The sequence below is a fragment of the Phalacrocorax carbo genome, chromosome 25 (genome assembly GCF_963921805.1).
Source record: "Phalacrocorax carbo chromosome 25, bPhaCar2.1, whole genome shotgun sequence".
In the NCBI taxonomy this organism is placed as follows: Eukaryota; Metazoa; Chordata; class Aves; order Suliformes; family Phalacrocoracidae; genus Phalacrocorax; species Phalacrocorax carbo.
The window spans coordinates 2249619-2264874 of NC_087537.1; the positions used below are offsets into that span (position 1 = coordinate 2249619).

The 15256-nt window shown below is 62.4% G+C and overlaps 1 protein-coding gene across 2 annotated transcripts in view; it reads left to right on the top strand.

Annotated features, from left to right (window-relative positions):
- The first annotated feature begins 2488 nt into the window (after positions 1–2488).
- Positions 2489–15256, top strand: part of SRCIN1 (SRC kinase signaling inhibitor 1) — a 60859-nt gene continuing 48091 nt past the window's right edge. For both annotated transcript variants that reach the window (XM_064473638.1, XM_064473639.1), the window contains exons 1-2: positions 2489–2658; positions 13189–13472. In XM_064473638.1, the coding sequence (XP_064329708.1) occupies positions 2541–2658; positions 13189–13472 (402 nt within the window). In that variant the 5' untranslated portion in view covers positions 2489–2540. The remainder of the gene's footprint in view (positions 2659–13188; positions 13473–15256) is intronic.

Sequence of the window (15256 nt, forward strand, 5' to 3'; positions counted from 1 at the left end):
CCTGCGCGTGTGGTGTGCGGGAGCCAGCCCAGCCGCCCCGCTCAGCGCTTTCCAGAAGTGCTCGGCAAAGAGGAGCAGGATTTTTTGGGGGGATCGTCAATGGCAGAGCGTGCAATGAATCCTGCCTGCTTGTGCCAGCCGTGACTCACGGCTGCGGCTGTAGGAGAGCCTGGAAGGGCTCCAGCCAGGAGATCAGCACTCCTGAGTTTCTCCCTTCTTGCCCTGCGGCTGCTGGGCTCCGAGCCAGGAGCACTGCTGTCCCCGTCCATCTGTGCCTCAGTTTCCCCATCTGCAAAAATGGAGATAAATCCTGCCTGCAGGTCTTTGGCGTGAGGTTTTCTGGGCTCTACAGCCCCTTCCTACCCGGGGCTGTCTGGGCTGCGGTTTTAAGGCTCGAGAGGTTGGAAGTCCACGAGATAGCTTTTAGGATGCCAAAATGAGCTGGTGCAGCTGGCTGGGGAGAAGCACTGGGAATGGAGGATGGAGGGAAAAGGGGTGCGTTTGCAAAGCCTCTTCCCAGCACTGAAAAAGAGGGGAGAGACCTGGAAAGGTGGGAAGGACTGAGGCAGGTGGGGCTCTATGGCAGGAGAGGCCGGAGCTGGGCAGAGCACGTGCCATCGTCAGCCATTAGCTGGGATTGCTCTGCCACAGATGTCAGGAGAAACTCCCCTTGCAGACAGGCAGCGTGCAGGCAGCGTGCAGGCAGCAGAGGGCCGTCTCCTGCACAGGTGAGTCGATTTTTTTTCTGCAAGCAAGGTGGTTTAATTGGCTTCTGTCTAGTTGATCAGCAAAGTGCCCTTTGGTGGCTTTTTAACTCTGTGTAGATCAGGTTTCTCGGAGCAATGCTGAGGCCGTGGTGGTTTCACCTGGATATTTAATACTTTTGACAGGTAGAAATGCAGCTCTTGGCTCTCCCATGACTGTGACCGGGGGCCAGGGTGCCAGTGTCCCCCTAAGTGCATGTGCAGGTGGTTTCAGGATGCTGCTGGGGTTTGCTCTTAAATGCATTTCGGGCCTGTTGGGTGGCAGCTCAGCTGAAGGGTACCCTCACAGGACGGGTCGGGGCTGTGCTGGGGGTCGTGGTCCTGCCGGGCTGCCTTGGATTGGGATAAGACTGAGCTTTGGGGTACCTGTGGCTGGGTCAGCATCTGCCCCAGGACCTTGGGGGAAGAGGTGTGCAAACACCCTCTGAAATGCAGGCGCAGCGATGGTCTTGATTAGCTTGGATGGTCCAAGAGGAGCTGGTTTGTGCCTCTGGCACCTCTCAGGTCTTTGCTGCATCCAGTGTCGTGTCCTGGGGACCAAGACCTTTGTGGAGGGGCTCTCCTGTGAGCCCTGGGAGGCGGCTGCAGGTTTGCTTTACCTGAGCTCCCCCGGGGCTGGCGTGGGATCAGCCGTGGGCCAGCTCTTGCAGGCTGGGCAGGACTCGGGGTGGCCGTGCCCGGGGCTGGGCAGGTTGGTGGCACCGGGTGGGCGGGTGGGGGCAAACAGGCCCTCACATCCCCAGCACCCAGCAGCCCTGGTCCCCCGTACGTGTGTACCGGCTCACCCAGGGGGGCTGGGAGCACGTGACGGGCTCCGTGCGCGGCCCCGGCAGCCCGCGGCACGCCGGCAGCCCGCGGCACGCCGCCGGCGGGCCCTGGCTTTGGCCGGGCAGGGAGGGGGTAGCGCGGCAGTCTGCAGGCGCTGACGGCTGTGCATGGCTGTGCACTGGCTCCTGGCTGCCAGCCCATGTGATGTGTTTGAGGGGGCACGCTGACATTTCAAGAGGAAGAAAAAAAATAATACCCAGAGACCCACGGGGAGCTCTGAAACGCCTGAGCCAGAAAAGAGACCAAGAGAGACAGACATCCGCACGGAGGAGAGGAATAAAACCGGGCAGGGGGGGAAAAGTTGCTGGGGTAGGGAAAGGATGTGAGCAAAAGCGTTGGCTTGGAGCCGGGAGGATGCGATGGCCGCTGGCAGAGAAACTGGGGCAGCGACTGCCAGCCACGGAGACAGCCCCACCGCCTGCCCGCCGGCCGAGCGCCCCTCGCTAGCTCGGGGACGGGAGGGGGCACCGGCGGGCGCCGGGAGCTGGGCGACGGCAGACCACCGGCTCGGGAGCTCCTGCATCCCTCCGCCCCGTGCACCGGCACCGCTCTGGCTCCGCTTCCCCGTGCAGAGGACTCGGCTCTGGATGTAAGGCGACAGCCACCGAAGGGTTGAGCGCCGACCGATCGCTGCACGCGGGCTTCCTCGAGGTCAGTGCCGTGTAATAAGGTCGGTAACAATCCACCTAGTTGCTCACTTTGGCTGCATACATGTTTAATAATGAACCGATTCTGTATTTAATTAACATGAACAGCTAATGCAACTGGATACGTCTCCTTAGATTTAACTTGACAGAGACGGTGTGTTGCTTTAAATGCCAAGTGATTAGTAAAACCATATTTAATTTGGTTTAAACATATGCGATAAGATGCATGTGTTTGTCGCACAGATTTTGGAGCCGTGCTCTGAGCCGTCTCCTGGTTCCTCCTGGCTGCCTGGGTGCGACCATGCTTCCTCGCTGGGCAAAGCATCCCTTTGGCGCTTCCCCCAGAGCCGCACCGAGGCTGCGGGAGCAGGAGAGACCCGCCGAGCCCGGGGACTACAGGCTGACTCCGTTGCTCGTGGGTATGGACTTTGGGGGGGGGTACGTGGGAGGGAAACGCGGGCTCCGGGGGCGCCGGGTGATGCTGGCCCCTCGGGGACGGTCCCAGCCCCACGCAGGTGGGCTCTGCCCTGGGAGGCGATGGCGCAGGCTGGGCTGGATGCCCGGCGCTGGTGGGAGGAGGCAGGCAGGGCTGCAGGCAGCTGCTGCTGCCCTCCTTTTGCTTGAATAAACCTCGCTGCCTGGACAGCTTCTGACTGGTGCTGGTGGAAGGGCTGCGGGGTGGAAGGGCTGTAGCTTTCCCTCCGGCGGGCCCCGGCGGGGTTGGGAAAGGTGGGAAGCAGCGCGAGGGTTTGCTCAGCGCTGGCAGGGATGGGGAGGGATGGCATCTGCCCCTGGGGATGCTGCAGTGGCCTTGTCCTCATGCCACCCACCACAGGACGCGGGGCCCTTTCGAGGTGGGATGTATCGGGGGATGGGGTGGACTGGGCACCTTGGTGTCCTCCTGCCCTGCGGACGGGGGGACCCGCATCCCAGCTGCATCCCTGTGCCAGGGTCTGTGTGCCAGGGTCTCCGATCGGGCTGACAGCAAAGCCCGGGAGGATCTTACCCCATGTTTCAAATTGTGAATGCATTTTCCTGCATCAAAGAAGCTTTGGACGGGGATCAGAGCAATTTTTTTTCAGCATTTTTGATTTTTAACTAGCTGTGACTAACCAGGCTGGCACAGCAGGCTGTGACCAACCACCTACGTGCTACCTGTGCGCTTATAAATAGGGTCTGTTCTCCACACCCCATTTGGAGCATTCCTGGGCTCCTGAGCCCCCCCATAACAAGAAAACTGCTTCTTCCAGCCTCTCCCCCGCAGCTGCTGGAGCGTAGCATCACCCCGTCTCCTGGCAGGAGTCACCCAAAAAGGCAGTGCCCCCCCAGTTCCAGCCCGGAGGCTGCGGGAGCCGGGCTCGGTGCTGTGGCCGGAGCCGCTGAGCTCTGGGCTGTGCGTCCAAGCACGTCGCGATGGCGGCGGGAGCCAAGTCTTCGAAAGAGTTGGGTCCTCCTGTGCCAAAGCAGAGACGGGCCAAGTGTTGTGCCGGGCTGAGCACAGCGCAGCTCTGCCTGCAGCAGCCAGCATCGCCGCGGTCCCTGGCATGCCAAGCTGGGGAAAATCCCCCTCCCAGGTGATTTCTCGTGGAGCTGAGCTCTTTGGTGACTCCAGGTGGAGGCTCTAATCCCAGGTTGCAGGGCAAGGGCTGGAAAAGCCACGGGTTTGGCTTGAATTCTTCCCTTAGTGCCTTTCTTGCGAGCCCCCCTCCCTGCAGGGATGCTGGAGAGGTGGTTCCCACCCTTGGCCCTGCCGTGCTCTTTCTGATGAATTTGCTTTTAATGAGGTGCAGCTCATAGTCGAAGCTCCTGTCAGGCAGCTTCGGCCTCCTGCCGGCGAGCGAGCGGTGAGCGTGGCTGCACTAATGGCAGGAGATGAGAGGAAGTGATTAGCTTGCTTGAAAAACTGCACCAAGTGCATTTAGCAGAACCGCAGCGCTGGCGCGGTGCGTTGCTGCGTGCCAGGCAGGGGCATCACCCACTCTGCCCCGAACCCGCTCTGCCCGCCTGCTTTCCCCTGCACGGGAGCTTTTTTGTTTCATCCTTTAGCCTTCCTCGCCATCGACTTGTTGCTTTTTGTCTCTGCCTTTTGATTGCAAGCTCTCCGAAGCAAAGCTCGCCTGTGTTTCCAAGCTGGCGTGGTAACGCCTGGGCTGCCGGCGTGCATCCCCCGTGGCTGTCCCCGAGAGCGGGACGCAGCCTGCAAACAGCCTCGTGCCTGGCTCTTGGCTCTTATCTTGCAGTTGCCTGTGGCCACGGGCCAGGCCGGAGGGTCCTGCCGCCAAAGCCCCCTCCCGCTGCCTCACCGTGCTGCTCCTTCGCATCTCTCCTGTCATGGAAGCGGTTGAGGTGGCCTTGCTCTGTTTAGTGACTTCCCTCAGTGTCTCATTAGAGGGAGGAATAGTCCTGCCAGGAATTGATTTTTTTGATCATGCTGTGTGTCCCCTGCAGCCCACCCTCCTCTTCCTCCTCTCTGCAAGCCTCCCCCTTGCCCCCTGGCTGGCTCCGTGGCCTCCCCGCGCCTCTGCCCTCTTGCTCTGCTTGGCAGAGAGATGACAATAAGAAACAAATCCAAAGCCCTGATCGCAGGCTCAGACGAGGTCCTGCCTCCAACCGAGGAAATACGCGCAGCCGCAGGTTATCGGTGAAGGCTGGAGCCTGAGCCTCCCGCTCCCGGGGGGCCGGCAGCCGCTCTCCCAGGCTTTCCCTGTCCATCCATCCCTGGAGCAGTTTTGCAGGGCATGCGGACACTCATCTTCCCTGCACTCTGCTACATCAAAAGCTGGTTTTGGGGCCATTTCCTTCTAATTGGACCCAGTTCTTGCTTGCAGCAGGACCCTGGCCCCCCGCCATCACCTCCCCATGCTCCCTGTCCTCCCACACAGCGCCTCTCCCCATCTCCCTCCCTCTGCTATGGGCTAAAAAGACCCATCAATTTGGTGTCTTGAAGGGCAGTTTATTGCTTTCCTGATGCCTCATAGATTGGAATTGATTTCCAGAGCAATTTGCCTGGGCAGCTCAAGGCGGGAGCTCCTGGGACCCCCGTACCGCGACCCAGCTTTGCAGGAGCGCGGTGGGCGCGGCTGCATCTCTGGGGCTGTTCTTGAATTGAGGCACTGGTCGGTGCTGGGAATCCTCCAGGGAGACCCGCGGGGCAGGGTGGCTTCTCGGAGCAGCATGAATTCACCTGTCTGCAGGGTAAGGGGGATGGAGACGGCAGCTTTGCGGGTGATGGGGGCTCCGGGGTCCCAGGTCGTGCCACCATCCTGGGCTCATCCCAAAGGCTTCTCCCCCTGGGCTGAGCGTGAGGGAGGACCTGGATTCACAGGGAGACTTGGCTCCGCTTCGCCGCACGACTGAGGGTGAGTCACTGCCCCGTGTCCAGGCACACCCTGCACGGAGGCAGACGCTGCGCTCGAGTGTCTCAGCGTGGTGGTGGGAGTCAGCGGGCGCTGCCAAGATGCTGGGAAAACTCCGGGTCCTCTGGTGAGATGCTAAATGCTGATCCAGCGAGGGCACCGCGCTGGGCACGAAGGCGGCATGCGGCTCTGCCTGTGCGTCTCCCCTGCTCTGACACTGGGTTCAACCCCCTCATGCCTCAGCATCCCCACCTGCAGCCAGACTCAGGCACTCTGGGGCAGGCTCCTTCCTCCCCCAGCCCCATGCCTCAGTTTCCCTCTCCCATCCGGGGGCCAAGGGGGGATCCCCAGGCTTGGACCTGGCTGGCGCTGCCCGGGATAATCGCATGCCAGTTGCCAGGCCGCCGGCTGCACTGCCTTGAATAGCTGCTGCTGCGTGGGTGGGAGAAGAGACCACAATGTGGCTTGTGTTTATGCTGTGAAGAGCCTGGCCCCTTCCATCCTCTCCTCTCCTTTATTTTTATCTGACGTTCCCGAGCCACTGGCATCTCCCCAGCCCCTGTGCCATCCCTGCCAGCTGAGGATGCGGCCTCTTGCCAGGGCACGCGGGGCTCCGTTCCCCTCTGGTCCCCGGCACGGAAGGCGCTGCCCCAGGCAGGGATGCTCTCCATGTGCAGAGGATGCTGCGGGCTTTGGTCTCCTGCCAAAGGCTGGGGAGGAAGCTGATGGCAGGGGAAAGGTTAGCCCTAGCTCTCCCAGCTGTGCGCCATCGTTCCCGTGCTGCCTTGCCCTTCACGAGCTCGCCCTCTGTCCATCTTCTTTTCCCTTGCCTGAGTGAGGGCTGCTCCTTCCTGCCTTCCCGCTGCTCTGGGGTCAATGCTTCCCACTGCTGTCCCAGGAAATCCCCAATCCATCCTGGGGGGCCTGAATGGGTGGGAATAAACCCTCGCTTGGGTGCTGCCCTTCCTGCAGGGCAATGGGGGCATCGCTGCCCACTGGCTGCCTCTGGAGCATCCCCTGGTGCTACCAAGCTCTATTTACCTGGCCCGTGGCACAAGTCATGTCACATCTGTGCTGCTGCAGGCATCCAGAGCAACCCGGCTCCTGCCACCAGAGGAGGGGGGTCCGCTCTGCCCATGAGCCCCAGACCTCGCCCTGGCATCTGTAGCTCCACCAGCTGCTGAGCTCGGTGCTGCGAGGGGAAAGTGGAGCTGCTTAGTCACCATATGATCAGTCACACAAGGCTCAGCCACTTACAGACCCCCTGTTTGCCTTGCAAGCAGAGCCCACCCCACTGGGCTCTTGCTCTTCAGCATCACGGCCGCCTTCCGACCCGCACGCCCATCTGCCAGGAAGGGTAGGGGTGGCTCCCAGCTTGGAGCTGGCAGGAGATCCCGGGGAGATGCTGAGCCAAGGAGGCAATGTGAGGAGCAGGAAGGACAAGGGCCAGTTCATGCTTTTCAGCTGCTGCTTCAGTGGAAAGCCCGCACTGCGCGCGGGCAGGGGACGGGCAGCGTGGTGGCAGGGAGCCCTGCCTGCGAAAGCAGCTGCAGGCTGAGGAGGGCAAGGCTGGAGGAGCTCCTTGGGGCGGCGGGTCCCCTTTCCCTGGGTCAGAGCGTGGGGGTCAGCCTGGCCCATGCGCCCCGTCTCAGAGGAGGCATGTGGGGATGGGGCTCTGGGCAGGTGAGTGCTGGTCCGGATCCTGAGTGCAAAGTGAGCAGCTGGGTGTGCTGGCCCTGCGCTTGGCACTGCTGCCCATGGGAGTTAGGAGGTGAGCTCGTCTCTCATTTCCATGTGCACGCGTGGGTGCGATAACACCTGGTGAGGTGGGAAGTAGCTGCCGCTTTTCACAGGGCTGGCCAGATGGGATTTCTCCTTCCATTTGGGTTTTGACAATGACATAGGAATTTATCCGGTTGTTTCTCTACTTCCAAAGTAAAGGAGCTGCTTGTCAGGGCAGTGTCGGGGAGAGATGACAGCTGGACCGCCCCGAGCTCCAGCTGGGGAGGAACCAGTGTGCACCAACACAGCGCATGGCTTCGGGCCGGCTCCTCATCGCCCTGCAGCTCCAGCAGCATCAGCTGGGCTGGCGCTAGCGGGGCGCAGGCAGCGTCCAGGGCACGTAGCAGCTGGGGACAGGCAGGGCCGGGTCTGCAGAGCTGCATCCGGACTGCCACCGCGCGCGGGCACCGTGCCCCTGCCTGCCTTCAAGGAGCCAAGAGTGTCCTGGCTGCGGTGCGGGTAGCGTGGGGCCGTGGGGTCTGCGCTAACCCGGCTGGGAAGTTCCCGATGAAATAGTCAGCGGGTGGTGTTTTATTTTCCTTGGTTCCGCTTGAATTTGGGAGTGAAAAGCATGGCGGGGAGCCTGCTGCTGAGCCTGGGCTAAGCCACAGCTCGGTGCTGTGGGTGGGACCCTTGGGAACGGGGAGAGGAGGTGGGAGAGCTGCATCCCTCACCTCCCGGGGGGCTGCCGGGCATAGCACAGGCACGGGGGAGGTTTGTGCCGGGACAGATGTTAATGGTCCCTTGTGGGTGGCCTTGGCATCGCCTGGCTTTTCCCAGGAGGTTCGGTGCTATGTCTCCATCAGCCTGGGAGGAAGAGGATGGCAGGGAAGCCTCAGCCCAGCCGCCCATCAGCTTTCGCTCTTCTTATTGCCTGGCACCGTGCAAGGCATGGGCAGGGCGTGCAGGCGCTCTCGCCTTGACACTCACGTGCTGGGATGGACCCTGGATCTATCCTCCTGCTCCCAGCATCCCCACGGGCCGGGGGCATCCACAGCCCACGGGCTCGGCCCGAAACAGGGATGCGCTTCTCTGCAGACTGATTTTAAACGACCAGCTCTGGCTGCGGGAAGTACTGGTGATGGTTGGACCCGTTTGGCACGTGGCAGTGGCATGGGCGAAGGGTGCTTGTGTCCCCCCCAGCATGTTGGCTGGGCACGGCTTTGGTAGGAGAACACGGGCCGCTGTGCAGCGCCCAGCACTTTGTGGCTGTGTTTGCTGACTCCGTCGTGGTGGGGGCGAGATGGGAGCCTGGGGCTGGTCCCAGAGGGCACTTGACCACTGTGCCCCCCCCCCCCGAAACGAGTTGAAACAGAGCATGGCTGAGCCTGGGCAGCAATGCCTCTGAAGGTCCCTTTACCCCAGCAGGTCCTGGCTCGGGCCGGGGGGTAATTTCTGGGCTCTGCCCCGAGGTTGGCCACGCAGCACAACAGGAGCTCAGCGCAGCCGGAGCAGGAGCCGTGCAGGCTCTCCCTGCCCTCCCAGCTATCGGCCCGGGGGCCTGGCAGCAGCGCGGCGGTGAAGGGGTTAGCACCGAGCAGGGCTCTGGGTGCTGGGCAGCCTCCGCGGGTGCTGTGCAGGCAGGGAGCTGGCAGTGCAGCAGCTGCCGCCTTTGCGAGGAGGGCGAGAGCATCCTGCTCTTCCCGCTGCCTTAATGCCGGGTGCGGGGGAGCGGCATCGCTCCGAGGGGCTTCTATTCTTTTGCTTCCCTTTCTCCCCAAATGTACTCTCTCCTTCCCCTCCCCTCACCCCTTTTTGTACAATTGCTTTCTTGGACTATTTTTCATGCTCTGCTAACTGCCACTGCTTTCACGGCCCGCATGAGCCTTGCTGCCTCATGAAGATTTATGAAACTGCAGTAATAAACTGTGTCTGAAAGATCCTCTTTATGATAAAGCCCTGCCAAGCTCCTGCCAGGGGGATCCGAGCGGACCGTGCCAGCGACCCTGTGGCCGCTCTGACCCGGCGTGGCTCTCGTGGGGCAGCAGCCACAGCACAGGGCAGGTTTCTGGGGGCCTCTCCCACTCCTGTCTCCCAGCGAGGGAGAGCAGCTACCTGGGTTGCAAAGCACCAGTCCTGGAAAGCATCACCCAAAGCACGGTTGGGCTCCGGTGCCGCCAGTGCTGCTGCTTTCCCGGGAGAGAGGCGATGGCCGCATCCTGCTAGGAGCCCAGGCTGTGGCCCTGGCGTGGGTGACACCTCTGCTGGTAGGTAAGGAAGATGGATGGATGAATCGGCAAAGAAAGCCGCGCTCCCTTAACCCCCCGCTGCTCGGAGAGGGGCTTGCCAGGATTTACCGCGGGGTTTTGGCTGTCGTGGGAGCCCTGCGCCCAGCCAAGGAGCCGCCTTCAGCCCCTGGAGAGCTGGGGGCTGCCTCCCCCGTCCCGCCGAAGCAGTTTGCCGGCCGCTGCGGAAGCTGTCCTGTGCCCATGGGTAAGCGATGGGGTGGCCCCTGTGCGGGGGGAGATGTCCCAGAGGGTCACCCCGCTTGGCTGGGCTGGGGCAGCGCCGAGATGGGGACCCTGAGCAGGCTCTGGCCACCAGCTCTCCTACCCCAGTGACCTACTTGGAAGCAGCCCCGGGAAGCACTTTCCAGGGATCTGCTGCTGCCGTCACCGGGGCAGCCCCTGTGTGGGTACCGCTGCTCCAGCATCCATGCACGGTACCTGCAAAAGAGGAAGAGAAACAATTTGGTGGGGGGATTTTGGGTGACAGGATGTCATTATCCCCTTGGGGGTGATGCCAGGAGGGAAGGATTAACACCCTTTTCTCAGGCATAGTGCCAGGGAAGCACGGTCGTGGGTGGTTTAAGGTCCCTTTCCAAATGAGCCCTAGCCGCTGGCTGTTCCCTTATCAAACGATCTCTGCCCGCTCTGGTCTGGAATATCTGTAAGGGGAAGGTGGCCGATGTGGGAACCGGTACACGTGTGTCTCTGGTGGCTTTCCCTCCTCTCCCCTTAGTGGGGTTTGTGGATCACGGGGTTCGCGGTGCTGGGGCTGCCTCCCCTCCGCTTGCTCTGGAGCCTGACAGGGATGCGGGAGCGGATGTGGTGCAGCGGGGGGCGGGAGAGCCCTTGACGGCATCCAGCTTTGCTCTGACCCCTGTGCAGATTGTGCAGGGCTTTTCAAATCATCCTTTTTAGTAGTCGGCAGAGAGACAGCGAGCTGGCGCGTTCCGCTCTCGGAGCATGTAATTAGGGAGCGGGGAGCTGCATGCTGATGCGCGGCTTGGCAGCGAGAGGAAGAGGAGGAGGGTGGGAAGGAGCCAGGAACGCAGCCTCACTCCAGGGCACCAAACATGGGGCTGGGGGAGGCACCGGGGAGGTGGCTGCAGGGAACTATCCCCTCTTGCACCCTACAAAGCCCTTGTCCCTGCACCTTCCTCCAGCTCGAGGCTCCCTCACTGCCAGTATCCCCAGAAAGGGAGAGGAGATGCAGCTCCTTCCTGCCGGCCCTGTCGCTGCTGCAGCTGCAGGCTTTCGGGGTGCCCCTTCATCCCTCCTGCACAGCCTTCCCCGACACGCCATTCCGATGGGACACGACAAGGCTGAGGGTCCCAGTGGCGTTCAGGATCTGGCACTGCAGAGGGGCTGGTTTGGTGGGGCCGGACCACACTGGGCACATTGCCTGCGCCGGGGGGATGCGCGCGGTCCCACTCCCTCTTCCCCTGAGCTCCAGGTCCCCTCGAGGATGCTCCACGGTGCTGCCAACGGGCACCCAAGGCTGGGGCTGGGCTGGGTGCTGGATGCAGACCCCCAGCACATCTCCACTGCTTTGCCATCGTAGAGCAAGTGCTTGAGTGACCGGCCGAGGGCAGGAAGGAGCCTTCTGCCTGGTAGCAAAGCCTCGTTGAGAAGCGTGTGTTATGTGGGGCTGTTACGTGAAGGGAGAGGTGGGAAGGCAGCTCCTGGGGCTCAGCGGGGCGGTACAGGAGAAATCGCTCCATCTGCATTTCCCATCGGTGCTGGAGTTTAGCCGAGGCGCGGCAGCCGGTGGCGCCCGGGGGCCCCGGGACGACGCTTTCAGCCCCACGCTGTGCTGCCTTCTCCTCTGCCAGCAGAAGGACCGAGGTGTCCCGGCTGACGTCCCTCCTGTGCCGCTTTCCCTGGGGGATCGCGGGGTGTTTCGTGCGTGAGCGATGCGCCGCCACGACCTCCCCTGTGCAGGGGTGCTGCGGGCACCCGGCTGAGCGAAGCGGCGAGGTGGGGAGGGACCGGGAGCTTTAGCTCTTGCTCAGATTCTGCCGCCGTCTGCTGGGTACGGGGGTGACAGTCCCGTGGCTGAGGTCACGCTTGGTGATGGAGCCATGGGGGAAGAGAGCTGGACTGGTGGTTTCTTGGAGGAGGAAAGGGAGGTGTGAAGCTTTGGCGGGGGTAAGGATGTCCCTGCCTGGCTCATAGCAAACCCCTTGCCTGACCTTGAGCAGAGGAGTTGTGTCTGTAGCACGTGCTGGAGTCCTGTCCTACATTAATAACACAATCAGTTGATATAAAGCTAATACATTGGGCTGATAAATAATTAAGGGAAAAGGAAAAACCCTCTATGATTTGCTTAACGAGAGCTTGGGAAGGAAGGTAGAGGGAAAGAAAAGGACAAGGAAGGAGATGAATAATGTATCAAGGTTAAACAGTGAGCAAAAAAGGAAAGCCTGAACGCGGTGAATCCCTGCAAGACGCGTGCTGCAGGTGGCCAGACTAGTTAGTGGTGGCACAGGCAGCTCGTGACCTCGGCGCAGGCACGTGGTGGTGGCTGGGACCAGCCCAGGGCTGTGCGACACGGGCACGAGACCCTCAAAAATGGCTTCTTGGGGTGGGGGCCGGTGCCCCAGTGCTGCTCTGGAGCGGGCATGGGGCTGGGAAGGGGCTGGGGGCCACGGGGTGGCCTCGTCCTGCAGCCACCGAGGAGGTGCCAGGCGCTGGCAGCGTGCGGGGACTTCCAGGCATTCATTGCCGCTCGCGTTGTGTGCGCTCGGCACAGCTTCCCTGGAAATGAAAATCACAGCGTGCAGCTAATGAATTATTAGCAAAGGGACGAGTCCCTTCGGCCTCACCGCACGCGTGACCGCCAGCCCGCCCTCGCTGCCCTCTCTGCCCCCCCCCGCGATGGGGTGAGCTCTGCGAGGGGGCTGGGATGGGGCAGAGCATCCCCGCGATGCCCGGCGGCGGTGCCGGGTTTGGTGCCCAAGGGCTGGGCTGGCTCCTGGGAGCAGCGGCTGCAGGATGGGGGGGCTGACCCTCCGGTGGGGGTCTCCGGCAGAGCCTGGCAGATAGGGCATGGGGGGGTCCTGCCAGCCCCCGTGGGCAGCAGCACAGTGCAGGTGCTGACAGGCAGACACAAGCTTCCCTCTGCCCTGGCCCGCATTTAATTTTCTTTTTGGTTTGTCTGTGTGTCTGTGTCCCACTGTCTGTCTGTGCTCCGGAGCGGTGCCCAGCTCCTGTGTCTCGTCTGTGCCGTTGTAATGACCCAACACTGTTTTATTCATGTTTCGGTCTGAATGTGGTGGTGTCAGTGGCATCCCAGCCCCTCCATCCCTCCTGCCGCCCCCTGCCCCATCCACCTCCTGCCACCACCGGCCCCGTGCCCGGGAGCGGGGACACCTCTGCCATCGCAGGGGGATAAATCCTGCACCCACCAACCCTCTGGTTGTATCCCATTGAGGGATGACTCCGCTCCCAGCTAGGCTCAGCTATCACTTCTGGCTTAAAGCCCCCTCCCCATCCTCAAATTTTAGCACCCCACCTCTGCCCCATAGCAGCGGGGCCACCCTGGCGCCGGCCCTGACCCCTCTCTGCTCTCCCCCCACCCGTGCAGATCCCGAAAGGACGAGCACCCACATGATCTCGGCGGACGATGCCGAGTACCCGCGGGAATACCGGACCTTGGGCAACGGCACCCGGCGCTTCTCCAACGTAGGGCTGGTGCACACCTCGGAGCGGCGGCACACCGTCATCGCCGCCCAGAGCCTGGAAGCCCTCACCGGCCTCCAGAAGTCGGAGATGGAGCGCAAGCGGGACGCCTTCATGGACCACCTGAAGAACAAGTACCCGCAGCACGCACTGGCGCTCCGGGGACAGCAGGAGCGCATGCGGGACCAGGTAAGGGATGTCTTCTTGGGGTGGGGGGGATGGACATGGGGACCCCATCTTGCCTTTTGGGCTGTCTGGAGAAGAGGCTCACCGGGGGCCTGGACTGTTCACGAAATGGGTGGCCGCTTGCAGCAGGTCCGGTGAGGGGAGCATCGCTCAGGTCTGAGGAAAAGCATCCCCCAGCCCCAGGGGGGAACATTCCCCAGCTCTGGGGGGGTCCCAGGTGGATTTCCCCTGCCATATGGGTGGATTCAATCCCACTGGCTGTCAGCAGCCATGGGGAGGAGAGGGATGTTTCTCCATGCATGGACATGCAGAGCCGTGGCTGTGATGGCCACGAGGGGCAGCTGGCACCTGGATTTAACCCACAGAAGGGTGATGCCCAGCCCAGGTCTCAGCGGGTCTTGGCTGGGCTGGACTCTCTGCAAACCCCGCTGCATGCCCGGCACCGCACGGCCCTGCAAACCTTGTCTGGGCTCCCCACCTCTCTGCAGCCCCCTGGTTCTGAAGCTGTTGCTCCCCGCCGTAGCTTGCATGGTACAAAAAGCTTAAATAAATAGTTTTTGCCGAGGCAAAGCTTCGCCCCAGCCGTCGCCCCCGGTCTGGCTGCAGCTCTGCGGTGCCCCGGCACAGCCTGTCCCCACGTGTCTGTGCACTTGTGCTGGGGGTGAGGATTTAGCATTAATCGTTGTTTGGACAGGCTGTTGCTGTGAGCACAGGCTTAAATCCCAGGCTGGCCGCCGAGCCCCAGCGCTCTCCTCTGTGTTACGGACCCACTAGTGCAAAACCGCGGTCAGCCCTGGCCTGAGCGGCACAAACGCCGGGTCAGGGATGCTCTCTGAGCCAGGGCTGTTCGGTGCAGCTCCTGGGGCAGATACCTCCCCCCCGGCTGCCCAGCAAGGTGCCAGGGAGGCCGGCGAGCTCGGGGGTCTGTGGGGCAGGACGAGCAGAGGCAGCGAGGGGCCACGGCTCTGCCCCAGCGTGGGGTGCAGGACGGGGTGCGGACGGGCAAGGGGTGCCCTGGGTTTGGTACCCACGTCCGTGTGGGCATTTCGCTTGCTTGCCCATTCCCCAGGGATTCCCCTCCCTCACCCGGTGGGGCTGCACTGGGGAGCACTGCGGGGGTCCCCGCTCCGCAGCCCCTCTCCTCGCAAAAAGGCTGTGGTTGGATGCAAAGGGGAGAGGCCACATCCCGCACAGCTGCGGGGGGGGCTGCGGTGATTTGCGCCAGCCGAGCATCCCAGTTTTTGGCTAAGGGTCGGTTATTGACGGTGGTTTTGCCATCGCATTTCCTTTGCTTGCCTCTTCCCAGGGACTCAGTCGTCGCCCAGGGACCAGCTGGTCCTCGGAGCAGGACGGTGGGTGACGTGCCTGGGCCCCCTTGCTGAAAGCAGCAGAGCCCAAGCGTTGAACGGTTCCTGGGGGCACGATCCATCCCTCGTGCCCAGCGGGTGCCTCCCAGGGCCAGGCAGCACCCCAGGGTGCTGGGGAGCACAGACCGCTCCTGCTCCGGGTGACAGCGATGCCCCAGCGATGCTGTCAGGGCAGCAATAAATCCCCACCTAAAGCAGCACTTTTATAAAAAGGCACAGGGGAGGGTGAGCGCGGAGCAGCTGAGGAAGTGGCTGGAAAGAAATCTTATATCATCTCCAACTAGACGCCTCCCCGGGGGACGGAGGCAACGGCTCCCAGACCTAGCGCGGCGGAAAGAAATCCAGCTTTGTAAGGAAAACTGGCGGGGCTCCGGTGTGCCGCCCGCGCCGAGGCGGCGGCGGCAGCATCGCTGCCTCCTC